The following is a 19,784-nucleotide window of genomic DNA, read 5'->3' as shown; positions in this document are numbered from 1 at the left end:
ACACAGTATCATTCAATACCTTATTAACAACACAATACACAACAGCAAAACAAACTCCTTCTCAACACCAGGCACCTTCCTTCTCTACCTTTCCTATATCTGTAATTGCACCAAAACGTAGCACAGAGTGCCTCTTGAGCTTAGTGTAGGGAGATTCCCCGAGAGCGGTGCCAAAAATGTGGGCTTATGTTGCACATGTCAATGCAAGAGACTTGCCGATACACTGTGCGCGAGCCACATATGGATCCAAGCATGCAACTAGCCTACCCTAGTAAGCTCAAAGATGATGATGGTGTGTCATTCTCCTCTCTACGCTTGTTGTCGTGGAGGATTCCTCACTGCAAAGAAGAAGGAGCTACCGCGGTGCCGGGCTAGACACAGAGGAGTCTGGGCAACCTTTGTCAAGATTAAAGACCGGTATCGCTAGAAAGGTATTGACGGGAGCAAAGCGAACCCCAAACCCCCGACGGCCTCTAAAACACCGGGGACCGAATGGAGCGCCTCGAGCCTGTCATGGTAAAGTAAACAGGGGGCACCACCTAGCTTCAGCGGCTAGGATGCAAACAACACACCACCATAACAAAGTTTTCATCCAAGAGAGATGGATGCTTGGGAGTAATGATGAAGAGGAAATGGAATGAGATCAAGAGAGAGAGAGAGAGAGAGAGAGAGAGTGAGGGAGGGGGTATAGCCGCTTAGTACTTAGGCACCACAAAAGGATGGCGAATCCGCACACCCTTCACACATACACAAGCTCACTCCAAACACAAGACTAGGTGGCGATTCCGCACACCTCACATGGGCAAAACATTGCAAAAAAACATACTCACAAAACCTCAAGCTTTATTTAAAGAATAAGGCGATGAAATAGGGAGCATAGGGTAGGGGAATGAGAAGGGAGAGCGTGGTAGAGCACATGGCGGATAGGTGGGAGTTGATGGCGAAGACTCGCACGAGGGTTATGGCCATCATCTTTCATTTAGTTTCCCTTCATCTTCCATAGCCCAAGGGTGTAGAGGTCATGCTCAAGACGAGCATGGTGATTGCGGTGATGGTAATGGTGTGGGTGTGTGTGTGTGCACTAGGCACACACAGTGCATAGTGTACTCTTTGGTGATGGTGTGTGTGTATTTAGTGTGATGGTGACCCCTTTTTATATAGGGGAGGAGGGCGGAGGAATTCTAGAATTTAGAAATGAAGAAATCATTATCTACATAGGCCATGTGACTGTGGGCCCCACTTGTCTGGCTGTGTGTATACGTGCCAGAACAGTAGTCTCATGAGAGAGAGACTAAGAGAGAGAGAGAGATGGGTTGATGAAAAAAAAGTGAGAGGTGACATGGAGAATAAATTAATTACAAGAGGGGAGAGAGGGGAGTGTGCTCAGAGGTGAATCTGTGTGCAGATGTGTGTGAACACAAGAAAAATCAGGTAACCACCGGGTGGGGATGGGTCTGTGGGCACCTTTTTCAGTGAAACTGAGTGTGTGTGAGTGTGGGGGAGGTTATTTAGCTACAAGACAAGAGACATGGCGCCCTTTAGAGAGAGGGTGGGGTATTTGGGTCATGGGATATGATAGGAGAGAGAAAGATGGGGTGGGGTATACTATTTTGGAAGATAGGGTACGTTTCATGTGAGTTAGGGTGCATTATTGGTGAGTTATAATGCATTATTGGTGAGAGGTGGGGTAGCTTGAGGGGAGAGAGAAAGGAGAAAGGACAAGGGGAAGGGAGAGGGGGTTGACCTTTTGAGTGGAGGAGAGGAAAAGGGACACCCGACGGGGCAGCAGTGAAGAAAAAGGAGGCAAGGTGGGGATGGGCTATCCCGCAGGCATGAGGTGGCCTATTTTACCTTTCTTATATATTTACATAATCATACTTTATTTTTTCCTTACTTTTTTCCAATGCCTTTTATCACTCCCTCCCTAAGAGGGGGTTTTCATGGGGTGGGGACGAGAGAAGAGGGGTATGGGAGCTTGACTTGTGAAAAGCCCCCATCATTAGCCCTCCCCTTTTGGCTAGAGGCATTCGTGTCTCTAGCTCATCTGTTTGATCATTATGGTCGGAGGTGGCGGCTGATAGTGTGTCCTCATCTGGAATGTCAATTGGTGGAGCCTGGTCAAATCGAAGAAAATAAGGTTTAAGTCGCCAACCATTTACCCTGGTTTTATGAACTTTTCCATCAGCCTCCATAAGCTGGTAGCTTCCATTGGCATACTTTTTCCTGACGATGAAAGGACCTTCCCATCGGAGTAGGAGTTTCTTATCCTTGCGCGTGTCGAAGCGATTGTCGTAGCGGAGCACCAACATTCCTTTCTTCAATTCTTTTTTCCGGAGATGCTCGTTAAAGCTAAGCCGTCCATGCTCTACTTGTGTTGCATAATAATTTATTACTTCTTCTCTGTCCAGCTGCAGTCTTTCCAAGTTGATGATGTGATCTCTCAAATGCATGTTGGGCTGTTGAAGCTGGCTTGCCATTACTCTGAGACTTTGTAGTTGCACTTCAATGGGCAAGATTGCTTCCTTACCAAACACTAGATGATACGGTGTGAATCCCAAGGATGTACGAAATGAAGTTCTGTAGGCCCATAAAGCTGGTAGTAGATACTTATCCCAGTCTCCGAGATGATTGTTTACCTGCTTGGTGATAATTTTAGAAACCATTCCATTTACCTTTTCAACTAGGCCATTACATTGAGGGTAATATGGTGAAGAGTGCCTCCTTGTAATGCCCAGTTTCTGCATTAATTCTCCTACCAAGTCTGCTCTGAAACCTGGCCCTCTATCAGAGATGATCTCTAAAGGTGTGCCAAACCTACAGCATATGTGCTCGTAGATAAATTTAGCTACCTCTACCGCTGTGATTCTAGTGGTGGCTGTAGCCTCTGCCCATCTAGTCATGTAGTCGACCCCCATGATAATGTAGAATTTTCCTGAGTTGGCCCTAGGTAATGGCCCAATGGCATCGATACCCCATTTTTCAAATGGGCCATATGAGAGAATAGGTGTCTGTGGTTCAGGCATAAGTGACCTAGTGCCGGCCTTTTGACACAACTTGCACGTTTTGCACCAGTGGTGTACATCACGATTGAGGCTAGGCCATATGAAGCCTGCCTACAAGATTTTCCTACTTGTTATGTCTAGGGCAAAGTGACCACCACAAAACCCGTCGTGACAACTAGCAATTACTCTCGTGATTTTCTGAGAGAGAGGGACCTTCCTGAGTATTTGGTCCTTACCCTTACAATACAAACCGTCATTGATGAGTCGATACCTTGTGGCCTTCCGCATCAACCATTGCTTCTGTCCCTTTGTTAAATCTGATGGGCATTCTCTTGTTTCCAAAAAGTGCATGATGTCAGGCAAGGCATCACTGCCTTGAAATAGAGGGAGCTTTAGTTTTATTGCTCCAACCACCACTTCCTGTAGTCTTTCACTTGCTATGGCATCTGCTTCTTGGTTTTGAGCCCTTGGGATATGGTGTATTTGAACTTCTTCAAACTTACCCAACAAGGTTTTTACACCACTTAAGTGAGTCCTTAAACTAGGATTCTTGCATGTCCATGCTCCATTTACTTGCCTTACCAGAAGTAGAGCATCCCCAAATACATTAAGGCATTGTATACCTTGCGAGACGCACCATTGTAGACCCTTGGTTAGTGCTGCATACTCAGCTTCATTGTTAGAATGTGAATCTAAAAATTGGCCCAACGAAAATACCTTTGTCCCTTTGTCATCAAAGACCACTGTGCCTGCAGCTGCTTTGTCGGATGCTCGCTTGTAGGCTCCATCAAAGTAGAGAGAGTATGCTCCTTCTACCATCGGTGGTACTGGAGGTAATCGGACTTCTCCTTCCTTAGATTGCTTCTCCTCCCTTTCAAAGACTTGGTAGGTCATGAGTCCCCCCAAACTTGCCCTTGTCGTGCTTTCTACCTATACCGTGTAGTCAAACTCTTGCAGACGAACTAGCCATTTAGTAATTCTAGCAGACACATCCATGTGCTGTACAACATAGGGAAATATTTCATCCGTGGTTAGAATCACAAATTGCTTAGGCAGCAAATATGACCTAAACTTTGTAGTTGCAAATCTAAGAGCTAGGACTAAGTGTTCCACATGGGTGAAACCTTTCTCTCCTGCTGTCATCATTCGACTAGAGAAGTAGATTGGCCTCATGAAAGATGTCGTCGTATCCTTTTGGAGTAGCACAGCCCCCAATGAGTCATCACCAACACTTGAGGTGACATAGAATTTTTCATCCCACTTAGGTGGTGAGATAGTTGGCAGAGTGGCTAAGACCTCCTTTACCTTGTTGTAGTGATGTTCGCTTTCCTCGTCCCAAGTGAAAGTTGATCTTTGAGTGAGTTGTTGCAGTGGTAGAACAAGTTGTGATAGTAGATGTATGAATCTACTTAAGTACCTCACCTTCTGTAGAAAAGAGACCAGTTGACGTGCGGTCGTTGGTGAAGGTAGGGCTATGAGTGCGGACACCTTACTTGGGTCGGCGTTGATACCTCTTGCTGAAATTTTATGGCCTAGTAGAATGACTTTACTCTCCCCAATGTGACATTTATCCACATTTAATTGCCCACCTAGGCTCTGCAACCTGGCCAAACCTTCAGTTACCTTTTCTAAATGTGAAATACGGCAGCTATATATACAAAAATCATCAATGAACACTCTTATGGATGTTCCAAAGAACGGTTGAAAAACATATGTGACATATCTTTGGAATGTGGCAGGTGCATTTGTGAGACCAAATGGCATAACCCTGTATGCAAAACAACCCCATGGCGTGATAAAAGTGGTTTTTAGCTGATCTTCCAAGGCTATGCGTATTTGAAAGTATCTAGAATAACCATCACAGACGGTATAGCATTCAAAACCTGCTACTTCATTCAGAATTTCATCCAAGAAAGGGAGAGGAAAGTGGTCTCTCTTTGTAGCTGCATTTAGTGGTTTGTAGTCAACACAGACCCTCCACTTACCATTCTTTTTAGGCGTCACCACTACGGGTGACACCCATTATGAGTTTTCTACAGGATAGATGAATCCCGCCTCCAGTAGTTTCCTTACCTCGGCCAAGAGTGCCTTTTCTTGTATGACCCCCAGTCGTCGTAGCTTTCGCACAACTGGTTTTACCCCTTCCTTCAGCTTAATATGATGTTCCACTACTGTAATGCCTGTGATTCTTTCATAGTTGTCAATGAACAGGTTAGGAAATCCCATCAACATTTGCAAAAAACTATCTTTCTCCTCAAGTGTTAATTCCGTAGACAACATACCCTTCAACCTACTTCCTCCTAGGCCAAGTGATTTTCTCTCCTCTTCATTGGGTTTCCCTTTTGGTGATGGATCACCACTTGTGCTTACCCTTTGTGGATCCTGCATAATGATACCCATCACATCAATGGAACTGTCACTTTCGTCGGTGGATGTGGTCTCCTCCTCAGAACTGGAAGATTCGCTAGTGGTTTCATCTGCCGATGTTTCCAGATTCATTTGCTTCTGCTTGCCAATCCTCATGTCGTAGTAGATTGTCTCCCCTTTCTTACTGGTCATGCGTAGAAGGCCAGTACCCCAGTCCTGTTTTGCCTTCATGGCCATTAACCATGGCCTTCCCAAAATTAGTGGATAGCCCTCCCCCTTAGTAGGCATTACAAAAACATCTACCTCTACCTCAGTGTTGAAAACTTTTATTTTTACCGCACTTACCACACCCACACACTTTACTTTTGCGTTGTTTGCCATCTTCGCCTTGCATGGAGAAGGCCTGTTAACCTCGAGCCCTAATCAAAGCATCATAGGTTCGCTCATTACACAGATTTGTGCACCTCCATCAATGTAGGTGTTTCCAACCCTCTTTCCTTTTATGTTTACGTCGACAATTGGAAGGATGTCATCCATGTTGCATCCAGAAATTGCTCCGGCTACCTTTGTTTTGGAGTGTCTTGTACTTACCATTTTAGACCATTGTCGCCTTACTTTAGGTACAAGATGTAGCAGTTGTGGCCATGTAATCTTCGGTCCTTGCTCTGCCACATCCAATGTTAGATCATAGGGCTTAGAACTTTCCCCTAGCTGGAAGTCGGTGATGCCCAATTTCCGTCGTGGCCTGGATGGCCTCTTGCTAGTTTCTCCTCTCATGCTTCTCTCATCATCTGATTGTGTAGCTTTCTCCCTCCTAGCTCTTTTCACATTCATGGCTTCAAGTGGTTCTAAAAAGGTTACCTTCTCCTTACCCTTGTCCCTCTTGTTTGCTCTAGGTGGATCCACTACTACGGCTTTTCCTTTCTCTTCTAGCCTTATGATGTTTACAGGGCGATCAGGTGGTGGGCTGGTGGAAGAGGTGGGATGGATGCTTGTAGTGGTGTCTGGGGTGGATCTAGAATTTGTGTTGGTGGGGGTGGTGCTTGGGGTGGGGGTGTTCTTTCTCTAGGGGGTGACAATTGGTTCCTCCTACCTCCTCTATTATAGGTTTGTCGTGGTTTGGGACAGTAGTACATACCGTGACCGTCTTCTCCGTAGTTGTAGCAATGATACTCCCTGTTTTATCGTCGTGCTCTTCCAGGGTCTTGATCTCTTTCTTGACTCCTCCCTTGCTGTATTAAGTGGACAAACAAATTCTACAGTTCGTCAGTAATATGGGCCAACATATCTTGTTGGTCATCTCTTACCCCAAGAGCCGGTGGTGGTGGTGGTGGTGGAATGGTGGTTGTCGTAGTTGTTGCTCGACATGATGTTGCTGTTTCTGTTGACTCGGTTTCTTTGGCTTTCATTCGCAGCTTCTTGTCCTTAAGGCGAGCAATCTCAACGGCTAACTCGTACGTAGCCGGGAATCTACCTTTCACCTTCTCCTTAAGAAGCGGCCATAATCCATGCGTGAACTGATCTTTTTTTAGGAAATCGGGTGCAGCTTCTCCCCTTGCCAGTGACTCAACCCACCGTTCCCACAAATCCACAAATTTGGACTCATAGGTGGCATATTCTAAAAGACCCTCCTGCTTCAAGTCTCTCAACTTGTCCCACAACTTTTCTGAAGTGGTACCTCCCCCAAAGCGCCTCTTAAAAGCGGTTTTTAAGGGTTCCCAGTCATCCTTGGTTGCTTGTGGAAGTGCATTGTACCATGATCTAGCTTCTAGCTTCATGAGATGCTTAAAGATTCTAACCCAGGATTCATCCGTATCTTTGTTGCTCACTACACATGCTACTTCAAAGTCATCTAGGAAGTCTGTTACCAAATCCTCCCCCTTCTTTCCTTTAAATGTTGGAAATTCTACACTTGCCATGATTACTGAGAGAGAGCTAGAAAGACACACTACTTAACTTGCAAAAGTTTTTTTCTTCTTTACAAGGAGGCGTGTATACCCTCTTATACTAGGACATAGATTAAAACTTCAAACGGTACATTGCCTTGTACCAAAGGTAAAACAAATGGTTGATCTGATGCCAGAACCTCAAAAAATCGCTCCCCACCCAGCATGGTGTCAATGACGTGCTGGTAGTGAGCCTTCAAATCCAGTATTACCTTGATTGAGCGTACACGTGTTGGTATGTGTGATCTGTCTTGAGGTAGGTTGTACTGATTCATGTGAAGCTTAGAGGTGCTTAGTCACTGTCCAAGCTTGTGGGATAGGGTGGTGTTCTTTGCTGAAACAAACTCAGTAGATCCCTAGTTTCTCTAGTGAGAGTGTTAGCCAATGATTCCATTATCTGTGCTGCAGCATCAGGTGCGACTTCAAAACTGATTGGGATAATTACCTCGGTGACTTGAGTTACCGGATTCTCAAAGTAGAATAGTGTTGATTCTCTATTGTGTAGAGCTCATTCCATTTTGTTGTTGTGGGTTGGTTGTAGGTTGCGGACATGGTTTCGACCTTCTCCTTCTTCCTCTTGGCACTTGGCCTATGTATATCCACTGGGTTTGGCGTGTTGGTTGACTCTCCCACTGCAAATCGATTACCGTTACGCCTGGCACTTGAGCTTCGATGGAGATGCGGAGTTCGTCTAGTTGTGCTTGGAGCTCTTCTTCTTCTGTCGTCCAATTAGCAAATCCTGCTAGCCATTCATCCATTCACAATAGTTTAGGGGTTTCAGCCTTGTAAACTGAAGGGTTTCATGAAAAGATCCTCAGTCGGGGCACCAAATGACGGGAGCAAAGCAAACCCCGAACCCCCGACGGCCTCTAAAACACCGGGGACCGAATGGAGCGCCTCGAGCCTGTCATGGTAAAGCAAACAGGGGGCACCACCTAGCTTCAGCGGCTAGGACGCAAACAACACACCACCATAACAAAGTTTTCATCCAAGAGAGATGGATGCTTGGGAGTAATGATGAAGAGGAAAGGGAATGAGATCAAGTGAGAGAGAGAGAGAGAGAGAGAGAGAGAGAGAGAGAGAGAGAGAGAGAGTGAGGGAGGGGGTATAGCAGCTTAGTACTTAGGCACCACAAAAGGATGGCGAATCCGCACACCCTTCACACATACACAAGTTCACTTCAAACACAAGACTAGGTGGCGATTCCGCACACCTCACATGGGCAAAACATTGCAAGAAAACATACTCACAAAACCTCAAGCTTTATTTAGAGAATAAGGTGATGAAATGGGGAGCATAGGGTAGGGGAATGAGAAGGGAGAGCGTGGTAGAGCACATGGCGGATAGGTGGGAGTTGATGGCGAAGACTCGCACGAGGGTTACGTCCATCATCCTTCATTTAGTTTCCCTTCATCTTCCATAGCCCAAGGGTGTAGAGGTCATGCTCAAGACGAGCATGGTGATTGCGGTGATGGTGATGGTGTGGGTGTGTGTGTGTGCACTAGGCACACACAGTGCATAGTGTACTCTTTGGTGATGGTGTGTGTGTATTTAGTGTGATGGTGACCCCTTTTTATATAGGGGAGGAGGGGGGAGGAATTCTAGAATTTAGAAATGAAGAAATCATTATCTACATAGGCCATGTGACTGTGGGCCCCAGTTGTCTGGCTGTGTGTATATGTGCCAGAACAGCAGTCTCATGAGAGAGAGACTAAGAGAGAGAGACATGGGTTGATGAAAAAAAAGTGAGAGGTGACATGGAGAATAAAGTAATTACAAGAGGGGAGAGAGGGGAGTGTGCTCAGAGGTGAATCTTTGTGCAGATGTGTGTGAACACAAGAAAAATCAGGTAACCACCGGGTGGGGATGGGTCTGTGGGCACCTTTTTCAGTGAAACTGAGTGTGTGTGAGTGTGGGGGAGGTTATTTAGCTACAAGACAAGAGACATGGCGCCCTTTAGAGAGAGGGGGGGGGTATTTGGGTCATGGGATATGATAGGAGAGAGAAAGAGGGGGTGGGGTATACTATTTTGGAAGATAGGGTAAGTTGCATGTGAGTTAGGGTGCATTATTGGTGAGTTATAATGCATTATTGGTGAGAGGTGGGGTAGCTTAAGGGGAGAGAGAAAGGAGAAAGGACAAGGGGAAGAGAGATGGGGTTGACCTTTTGAGTGGAGGAGAGGAAAAGGGACACCCGACGGGGCAACAGTGAAGAAAAAGGAGGCAAGGTGGGGATGGGCTACCCCATAGGCATGAGGTGGCCTATTTTACCTTTCTTATATATTTACATAATCATCCTTTATTTTTTTCTTACTTTTTCCAATGCCTTTTATCACTCCCTCCCTAAGAGGTGGTTTTCATGGGGTGGGGACGAGAGAAGAGGGGTATGGGAGCTTGGCTTGTGAAAAGCCCCCATCAGTATGTACAAAGATGTGGTTCAATTTGTGGAAACATGCTTAATATGTCAAAAATATTCTAATGTGCGACATAGAGATGGATTGCATCCCACCTATCCACTGTCTATGCACTACAAGTGGGTGGTGGACCTTATTACAATGCCAGTAGGAGTGTGGTAGATGAGGTAAATTGTTCTTGCGAGAGAAGATCTTACTAATCAGATTGAAGGCAGAGCTTTATGTACCAAACCTACCAGTTCAGTATGCAAGTTCTTTCTTGAAGATGTTATCTCCAGGTATGGATGTGTTGACAGAATTACTGTAGGTAGAGGAGAGCTAGATGCAGATGAAGCTCGAGAATTTTTTGCTCGTATGGGCATTAAACTCGCTCTCACTACAGAATATAATCTAGAAGGTAACGGGAAAAGTGAAAGAGGACATCTGCCTATTGTTAAAGCTTTAGCGAAGACGTGTGAAGGACATATTGGTGATTGGCCTAAACTCTTGCCATTTGCTTTATGGGCTGATCTCACTACACAGTTCAATTACAGGATTTATGCCGTTTGAATTGATGCATGGGCAAAAACCCATTATGCCTATAAAGGAAGCAGTTATGACTTGGACCATAATGCCATGGGAAGAAGGGATGCCTATTGAAGACTTGCTTGCTCTACGTATTCGCCAGCTTGAGAGGCGTCAAGAGGATATTGAACAGGCTAAAGAGAAGCTTAAATAAGCAAGATTGAAGAATCAGGCAGCATTTTATGGAAAGCATAGACTACGACCACATGCTATCAAAGATGGTGACTTGGTACTTGTCTATGATAGTAGCTTAGAGAACCAATATACTGCTATACGGAAAATGGTTAAACGATGGTTTGGACCATATGTGGTGCAACATGTTTTTGATAATGTGACATATCCATTATGTGAGCTAGATGGCACTATGCTCAAGGTGCCTATTGCAGGAAAACGGATCAAGCTATTCAAGAAGCGAGAAGGCGAGATTGTTCTTGAAGATTCCCATTCAGATTCACCTCGAGAGGATCATGTTATATACACATCAAATGATATGTCTGATGATGATTTTAATGAAGCTGATTAAGTGCAATTGGCACAGACCAGAGGCTCTGTAGATTCAGAGCCCGAGGGATTCACTCTATATACAAAATGGGACGCCACCTGCGAGCGGACAACTTCGATAAAACCCCTATATACGACACATATTAGAAAATATGCCCCCCCTTTATACGCTTATACGACAACCAATAAAGAAAACTATCATACCCCTTTATTACATATAAAATTTAGGTCTCACATGATCTAGCTAAGTAAAACTAGTCAAAGAGTGTGTAGCATAGTGACTGACAACATACTAAGAAACCGACTCGGTTGTATCCTCAATGTGTCTTAATTTGAATTTCAAACTATGTGCCTAGTCAGTGTGCACTCTTGATACTTGTCCAATTCCGACCCATCCAAAGCTAGTGTAAATCATCCCTTGAACTGCTCCAAATCAACCCTTATTTATGAACGGCTTGATGCAAAATTTGATGTGTGACCTGATAAAAAACTTCCCCAAAATTCATCCAAGTTCTATTGCACACCAATGACCAATCATTACAAGTAATCAAACCGAGTTTGTTTTTCCACAGATTCTCGTATGCAAACAGTAAGGTTTGAAGCATGAACATGAACACCTAACAATGTAACAATCTACCCACAACTTATAAATTTATTTTGCCTTTCACCCCACGAGTGTGCAATCTTGATTTTTTTCAAGATCAATTCATGAATTGCATCAACCCACTAAAACACATCACCTTCAAACTTTTCCTATCTATATGTGATTGAATGCTGTGCATAATTTTCTAGCCAAAAATTGTCTCAAATTTAAAATCGATCTAGGTGCACAATTAGCATGTGAGGTGTTTGCACCTCCCCACATATGCCATAAACACACTCTAAGAAACCACATTATCACAACCATGTTGTGGGCATATCTTGCAATCAACACACTTCAGTAAACCACATCAATTTTCCATATAAAAGTGAGCCACAACTGACCATACACATCAACCAATTTACCACAAAGCACATGTTTCTCCAATAGGTCTTGAGTACCATCCCAATGTTTTCACTAACAAATTTAAACATAAAGCATGTTCATAGCTTGCAATTGGTGTGCTTCAAAAAACAACAATTTTAACAACAATTTTTCTTTTGTTCACATTCAAAAGAAACCACATGTAAAGTTGAACACTCTTGAGCAATATTTTTCTTTTGCTCAAATAGATTACATGTATAGTCAAAAGTTAATTAAGGGCCTTTTGTGCTTTGTTGAGGGTGACAGGTTTGGCATAAACATCACATCATGTTTTTCCAGCTATCGATACTAGGTGCAACTATAGTAGCCGTTGTAGTAGTACCCTGCATTTCTAGGGAGTTGGACTGAATGTTGTGGGCTCTCTGCTATCACGCGAGTGACCCAGAACCTCCCACAATTCCCCATTGTTGTATGGGTGCGGAGACGAGCGCATGTGCACACGCACTGCTTAGATACATTGGTACATTTTCCTGGTATGAATTCATGTCCAAAGACCAAGCCCAGATCAAGCACTCATGCATGGACCAAGTGGCGCCTTCCTCATGCATAACCTCCACATGGCGCCTCCTTCTATGCTCTCGCTGCTCGTCGACTGCAGACAGACCCTTTTTTTTCCCTGTTAATAGCTAAAGGCTATTTTTTTTAGGCCCTGTTTGGCGACTGGTCCCACCCCACTTCTAAGTTTACTCTTTTTATAAATTAGGGTAGTATTACGGAGTAATGGGCTTGCTATACCTAGGCGAGAATTTGAAGGGGTACTTCAGGAATTTCCACAAATTAGAGGAGTATTTTGACAATTTGTCCTAAGTTTTACTATAGGCTTGTCTTCCTGGTGGTAGGGCTCGTGATTTATCACTTGTTAAAAATGCATTATTTTTTATTGGCTGAGCACATAGAAGATATTCATTGCAAAGAGGTTTTCTCTCCTTCGTGCTTCTCTCAAGCTACGTCTGTGAACTTGCCCCAGTCTGTGAACTTACCCCAGGCTCGATCTCATAGTTTGATCATCAATATTGAGTCTCTCTCTCTCTCTCTCTCTCTCTCTCTCTCTCTCTCTCTCTCTCTCTCTCTCTCTCTCTCTCTCTCTCTCTCTCCTCTCCCCCCCCCCCCTGTTCGTCGACTGCAGACAGACCCTTTTTTTTCCCTGTTAATAGCTAAAGGCTATTTTTTTTAGGCCATGTTTGGCGACCGGCCCCACCCCACTTCTAAGTTTACTCTTTTTATAAATTAGGGTAGTATTACGGAGTAATGGGCTTGCTATACCTAGGCGAGAATTTGAAGGGGTACTTCAGGAATTTCCACAAATTAGAGGAGTATTTTGACAATTTGTCCTAAGTTTTACTATAGGCTTGTCTTCCTGGTGGTAGGGCTCGTGATTTATCACTTGTTAAAAATGCATTATTTTTTATTGGCTGAGCACATAGAAGATATTCATTGCAAAGAGGTTTTCTCTCCTTCGTGCTTCTCTCAAGCTACGTCTGTGAACTTGCCCCAGTCTGTGAACTTACCCCAGGCTCGATCTCATAGTTTGATCATCAATATTGAGTCTCTCTCTCTCTCTCTCTCTCTCTCTCTCTCTCTCTCTCTCTCTCTCTCTCTCTCTCCCCCCCCCCCCCCACATTGCAGGCCTCGTGATTTTAACACTTTTTTTTCTCTTGTATTATTTACAGTTTAATGGATGGTGGACAGTCTACTATTTTTGGGTGATAATTTTTTTCTAGACATTCAAACTTCAGGCCCACTTCATGCTTCAAGACAAATTATAAACAAGAAAGCAAGAAATAAATCTTTGTTACTAAGGGTGCAAATTAGCTACTAGAACAAACACGGGTAACATCCTCTCATTTTGTCGCATGTACAATCCAAGAGCAAATTAACTACCACAAAGACTACATGTTGAAAGCTTAAAAGCTATGGAAAACTTTTAAAATGAAGCCAAATCTTGAGTGAGGAAAGCCCTCACCTTTTATGTTGCTAACATTTTTCGAGAATCTATCAACGTTTTGATGTTCGAGAACAAGTACCTACATAACCAAACAAACATGATTTTATTACCTCGTATACAAAACATTCTTCTCAAATTGCATAAACGTCATCTTAAATAACATCTGCAAACACAACAACAACCGCAACAACCTTCAACTTATATAGGTCGTGCTGCTTCCGTGGAAGGTAAGAGCCAAGCAGCATTGAAGCCTATGATGCAGGCAATGTCAAGGAAAGGAGTCCTACTAGTTTTGAAAGAATCTTTAAAGTGAGCACAACACATAGCAAACAATCAACGCAACATAATGAGACATCAGAGGAGGCCTCTCCCACTTTCAAGATCACAAGGCAACAACTAAACGGAGTATTTACACTAAACGGAGGTGGACTATTTACAAAGGCGGACATTGACGAAGCTCTTCAGTACGGATGCAATACTTTCCTGGACAATGCCCAATGCTGGGCATTCTCGGACATGGATGATGATGATGATTTTATATAGTCTTTCACTTTACTTTTTTTTGGATTGGATCCACCCATATCGTATCAGTTTGGTCTCATAAGTCATTTTGGATTTTTGAAGGCATTTAATACAACATTTAATTTCATTTCATTTATCTCTCTCTCTCTCTCTCTCTCTCTCTCTCTCTCTCTCTCTCTCTCTCTCTCTCTCTCTCTCTCTCTCTCTCTCTCTCTCTCTCTCTCTCTCTCTCTCTCTCTCTCTCTTGAAAACAGAAACATTTCACTTTTTAAAGCTTTGCATGCTCATGACACCATCGACAAAGGCATACATGAGCCAGTTGCAAGAGGTTTGGATACTATAAAACCTACATAAGGCAAACCCGATAGGTTGCAAGAAAGAGCTGCCCCATTCATACTACCACAGCCTCCACAGAGAAGAAAAGGGTTCAGAAAAATCCATCTATGCATGCAGAGCTGTTCAGCGGTACAAAGCAGGTAACATCTCTTTAATAGTGTGCAAAAAAGCGCAATTCTAAGCCCTGGATATATCATACCTGCGAATGCGCTGCAACAAGGATAATCCATCCAGGCATTCAAGTATCCTTACTGATTCAACGTGCTTGCATCCAGTGATGGTATCGAGCCCCAGTCATCATCGGCGGGAGCAGACTCAAAGGAATCCAAGGCGAAGCTAGACCCAAATCCACTACCACTGCAAAAGTCTGACCAAGGACGCGCAGGGCGAGTAGACGCTCGATCTACGGGGATAGCTCGGCCATCAAGATTGTGACCATTAAGTTTCAACAAAGTTGTATCTGCGTCTTCCTCCTTGTAATAAGTGACAAAACCAAAGGCACGAGAGCGCCCTGTCTCTTTGTCCATGATAATCTTTGCATCTACCACCTCGCCATGTGCACCAAAGGCCTCTCGTAAGCCATCTTCTGTGGTGCGGAAGGAAATGCCTCCAACGAATAGCTTGCTGCCCTCGACCGTGTATGTGCGCACGGACATCAGTGAGGAGGGAGCTTGACAGAGCCTTCCCCATAGACTCTGAGCCAATCCCCCCAACAGAAGGCGCTTACTTGCCTGTGCATCTATGCCTTCTCTACGGCTTCTGCTAGGCATCTACCTTCTGATGGCCTTCTACAACCCTCTCTCTCTCTCTCTCTCTCTCTCTCTCTCTCTCTCTCTCTCTCTCTCTCTCTCTCTCTCTCTCTCTCTCTCTCTCTCTCTCTCTCTCTCTCTCTCTCTCTCTCTCTCTCTCTCTCTCTCTCTAGTCGGGCGTGTACGTGTGAGCCTGCAATCTGAAAATGAGCCTTTCAAAACCCCAGCTCTCTGTGTTTGACGACGTGGTACAAAGCTCAAAATCATGCAGCCAAGTAGCTTAAACCCACACACACACACACACACACACACACAGATAGAGAGAGAGAGTGAGAGCCTATTCGATTCCTTAATATCGCAGAACAACAAATCAGCTGGAAGTTGCATGTACCTGAAATCCAGCAGTGAGCTCGACTGTTGTGTGTCCTGCCTCTGCCTATGTCTCTGCTCTCTCTCTCTCTCTCTCTCTCTCTCTCTCTCTCTCTCTCTCTCTCTCTCTCTCTCTCTCTCTCTCTCTCTCTCTCTCTCTCTCTCTCTCTCTCTCTCTCTCTCTCTCTCTCTTCACAATTCAAAAAAGAGCACGTTCAACTCACGCGCCATTTTTTTGGGGGCAGCTACTATTGAATTTTCATGCAACTTTGGAACTTGAGCTCTTAGACCTACATCACACACGGACACGGACACAAACTTGAGCCACGTTTTTTTAATGGAGAGAGAGAGAGAGAGAGAGAGAGAGAGAGAGAGAGAGAGAGAGAGAGATATATATTTTTTGTCTGCCTTCACCATGCATTGAGGGTACTGTCAAGGGTAAGCGCGTTAAAAATCGGACCCAAACTACATAGGGCTCTGGTTAAATATCTGCCTGCTAGGCTGCGTGTAGGTGGGCGTGATTGGCCCAGCCGGTCATGTCACTTTTTGGGGGGGCAGCATACATTTTAAACATATGTACAACATGCGCCACGGCCTGTGCAGATGCACGCACGTAGTGCAGTGGTTAGGGCAGTGCTTCTAGGATGCGAGGTCGGGGGTTCGAGACTGCGTGTGAGCTCCGTGTGTTGACTTTTTGGTCAACGATCACTTAACGGCTACATTCGACCGGCAGCAACCGGCATGCCTTGCTTTGCCATGCGGCCTAGCATGCCAAAATATAACCAAAACCAACTACATCGTGTCATGCGCTCTATAGCCCCGCCATACAATCTCATGCACAAGTAAAACCCTAGCTGGGTTCACTTCACACTCAAATGAACACTAATGCCCGTATCACACTATCACACTAGGGTGCTCGTCCCCTATTACAGTGTCCCGTAGCCAAGAGCTACCACCATTTGAAGCCTATCAAAATGCTTCCCGCATTTTACTTTTTGAAGGTTGGCCAGGTCATGAAAAGATCGTTGGGCTTGCTGGGTCGCCCCTCCAAGCAACAAACTTTCACTACTACCTCGTCAAATTACCACACACCATCTCAACACAGTCGTGGTATGCCTGCCCCAGTGTGACGGGGGTAAGACTAAAGTCAATAATTTAAAAATACCTCTATCTCGCCAACTGACTTTGAAAGTTATCTCTCTAACATTGAAATTTCAAATTTGGCTCTAAAAATTAAATTTGCAGGTGGGAATTTGGAAAAGAGAGCGACTCTCATCGAGGAGAACGGTACTCAGACGTGAAGAAAAAATTGCATCTTTGCATTTGTATGTAACAATAAATGTGAGCTTTGAGGAAGCTAGCATAGGGAACGTTTAGAGCAATCCACGATAATAGGGATGAAGCCCTAGTCTAGTCCAATGAAGATGTGATGCATTAGCGGTTTTTTGGCCACTACACTAACACCATTATCTTCATATGGGAGGAGCAACATCTCTTTTATTGCTGAAAAGACTAGCTCAACATCGGAGCTCCTTACTGGCTCCTTTACCTTACTTGTGCTTATTTCTAAAAGCGGTCATGCAGTTTGTCACGTCACTTGCAAAAAAATTAACATTTCACAAAGGCCTCCCCATGGCAGGCCAAAAATGTTGGAAACGCCATCGATGAGGGCGTACATCACAGAAAAAAGTAGAGGGCAACATGCCTTATTTTCCTTTAAAAAAGCAACAACTGCTTTGAGCCCACACAAGATGGAGGGAAACTTATCTGTTGTTTCGATAGGAACCATGCCACATAAGAAAGACCAAACTCAGGCAAATCCTTAGCCCTCCCCACCACCACCACCACCAACCACAAATGGAAGCCAACTAGATCGCTTCACAAGTTCCTCGTTCATCAGTGATTCATTGTTGTCAGCACCCATTAGTAGTGACATATTGCTAAAAGAAGTATGTTGTTCCTCCTTTTGCTACTACAAAGCCCAAAAATACATGAACTACATGACAATACTCCATATTGGACATAGATTCAAGCATACCCATGTCCCTCTCCATACCTACCCACATTTAAAGAAAACAATTATGGGCATGACCAATACATATATATCAATGTTTATGAATCATCTTACAAAAGATCTCTAGAAGAAGCATCATCCAATTCTAAGCCCATGGGTCCTAAATCAATAAAGAGAGAAACAAAATTGTCATTTGTGGATGTGTTGGCTTCATCATCTTTAAATTTTTCATCCTCTATCTCATCATAACAATCATCCTCAATAAGACTTGTAGCCACCGAACTTGATTCATCGACCTCCCTCTCCTCTGTCTCCCCCTCATCCAAAGTAGAAGGTGGAAGAGGGTCGAAGATGATCTCCACTTAATTAGTGGAAAAAATGGTTCTCCCTCAAGGTGTTATGAGAATTATGAACCAAAGTTTTGGTTGGTGGATTACTGATATAGATGACCTATAGAAGAGAAGCTCAAAGTGAGTAACATTGGTATAATTAATGCTACAAGCAAATAAGAATAAAAAAGGCAGTCATAATAATTTTTCATACCTCCCTGTGTGATGCACACTAGAGTCCACCATGTAGAGACCATTCTCATGTCGTCTAGACACATTTGCAAACCACTTGCACTCGAAGATGAAGGTATGAAAGGGTCTAAAATTAACCTTTAGTATCCTTTCAATAGTTCCACAGTACCTGGCTTCATCACCATCTGTAACAAAGTTTCCCATGATGTCACAGTCCATGGTGATTCTATGTTGGTCAATGTGGCGCGTACAAAAGTGACAACTCTTTGACCACATAGAGTTAAAGGAAAGGCACTATAGAATAGGAAAATATTATTTATCAATTACAAAAATAAAATCAAGGAAAAACTACAATATGGTTTAGGTATATGAGTACTCTATCTTTGGTATGCAGCCATGTCCATACTCCCATTCTTTGTTCGATGACGTCTTCTCCATGCGCTTTTTCTTTGATCATTCTCTCATGAATCCACTCCCCATGTCATAAAAAATATATCTAATACTCCCAAATCATTTTCTCATGTTAAAATGATCATTTACTATGGGAAAGTACCAGGGGAGTAAAAGCTAGAATATTGGTAAGGCTGCGAGACTAGTCTCTGTCAAGGATCCAAAGGAGGGAAAATAGGGATCCAAAGGGGGACAGTCTGCAAAAGAGCAATGTGCTTCAATGGGGGTTAGAAGCCTAAGGTTCAGCTCCATTAAGACTTGCATAGGCTAAGGCTCCAAAAAATTTTAAATCTTTTATCCAATGGCCAAAGCAAAGGTAAATTGGATGGTCATGGGAAGACTAAAAGGTCTTCCCACATTCCTAGGAAGGAGGGGGCGAGCCCATATTGTACGGGATGAGAGAGAAACACACACACACACTCCAAGGATTCCCCTTTACACAAAGGGAATACTGGACACATGTCAAGCTCCTAGGCCAGTTGCCCCCGACCTCCCCTCAAATCTTATTGGATGGCCATAGAGGTGGACCAATGAGAACTAGGCTAGAGTAAATTTAGTCTAATCGATTTAAAAATGGCTGATAAAAGAACCAATAGAAATTAAGCTCCCTAGGAGATTATTGGATAGTCTACCAAGGGGTCCAATGAGCATCCAACATCCCAATGGCTTGCCTGATTCTTATTGGCCAGAAGATAAAAAGGTCCAATGAGAGTTTAGATGAATTAATTAAATACCTAAAGCTCTCACAAAAGGGGAAAGGGGGACACTTGTCAAAAGGCTATAAACTATGCTTCTAATTTTTGATTGGCTAAGTTTTACAGGAGCCAATGGGAGGACAGCATGAGCATTTAGAAAGAGGGGTCGACCAAGATGAGAGAAGGGGCTGCATTTTACACTAACACAATGCTACACACACACACACAATTCATGTGTGCAAGAAGAAATACATCTCCTTCTCCAAGCATTGAGAAGTAGAGGTCTACACCAACAACTCTTGGCTATGGAATACAAATCCAACCAAGAGCCAAGCTTCAATGGCATGCTCATCTCCTCTACCATGC

General features: G+C 43.9%; 1 protein-coding gene across 1 annotated transcript; it reads right to left on the bottom strand.

The window, feature by feature from the left end:
• Nucleotides 1-14,766: 14,766 nt before the first annotated feature.
• On the bottom strand, nucleotides 14,767-15,291 carry LOC147429829 (glycine-rich RNA-binding protein 5, mitochondrial-like). The gene has a single exon (XM_086495680.1). It carries the CDS (start codon nucleotides 15,274-15,276, stop codon nucleotides 14,869-14,871), a length of 408 nt encoding a protein of 135 aa, XP_086351806.1. The 5' UTR covers nucleotides 15,277-15,291; the 3' UTR covers nucleotides 14,767-14,868.
• Between the last annotated feature and the right edge of the window lie 4,493 nt (nucleotides 15,292-19,784).

This window comes from Adiantum capillus-veneris, chromosome 22 (assembly GCF_014529385.1).
Source record: "Adiantum capillus-veneris isolate H3 chromosome 22, ASM1452938v2, whole genome shotgun sequence".
Classification (NCBI taxonomy): domain Eukaryota; kingdom Viridiplantae; phylum Streptophyta; class Polypodiopsida; order Polypodiales; family Pteridaceae; genus Adiantum; species Adiantum capillus-veneris.
The sequence above is the reverse complement of the archived record's forward strand: the minus strand, read 5'-3'. Positions and strand labels throughout refer to the sequence as shown.

Coding starts and splice junctions, on each gene's coding strand:
- LOC147429829 (XM_086495680.1), bottom strand. CDS start 15,276: ATGTCCGTGCGCACATACACGGTCGAGGGCAGCAAGCTATTCGTTGGA.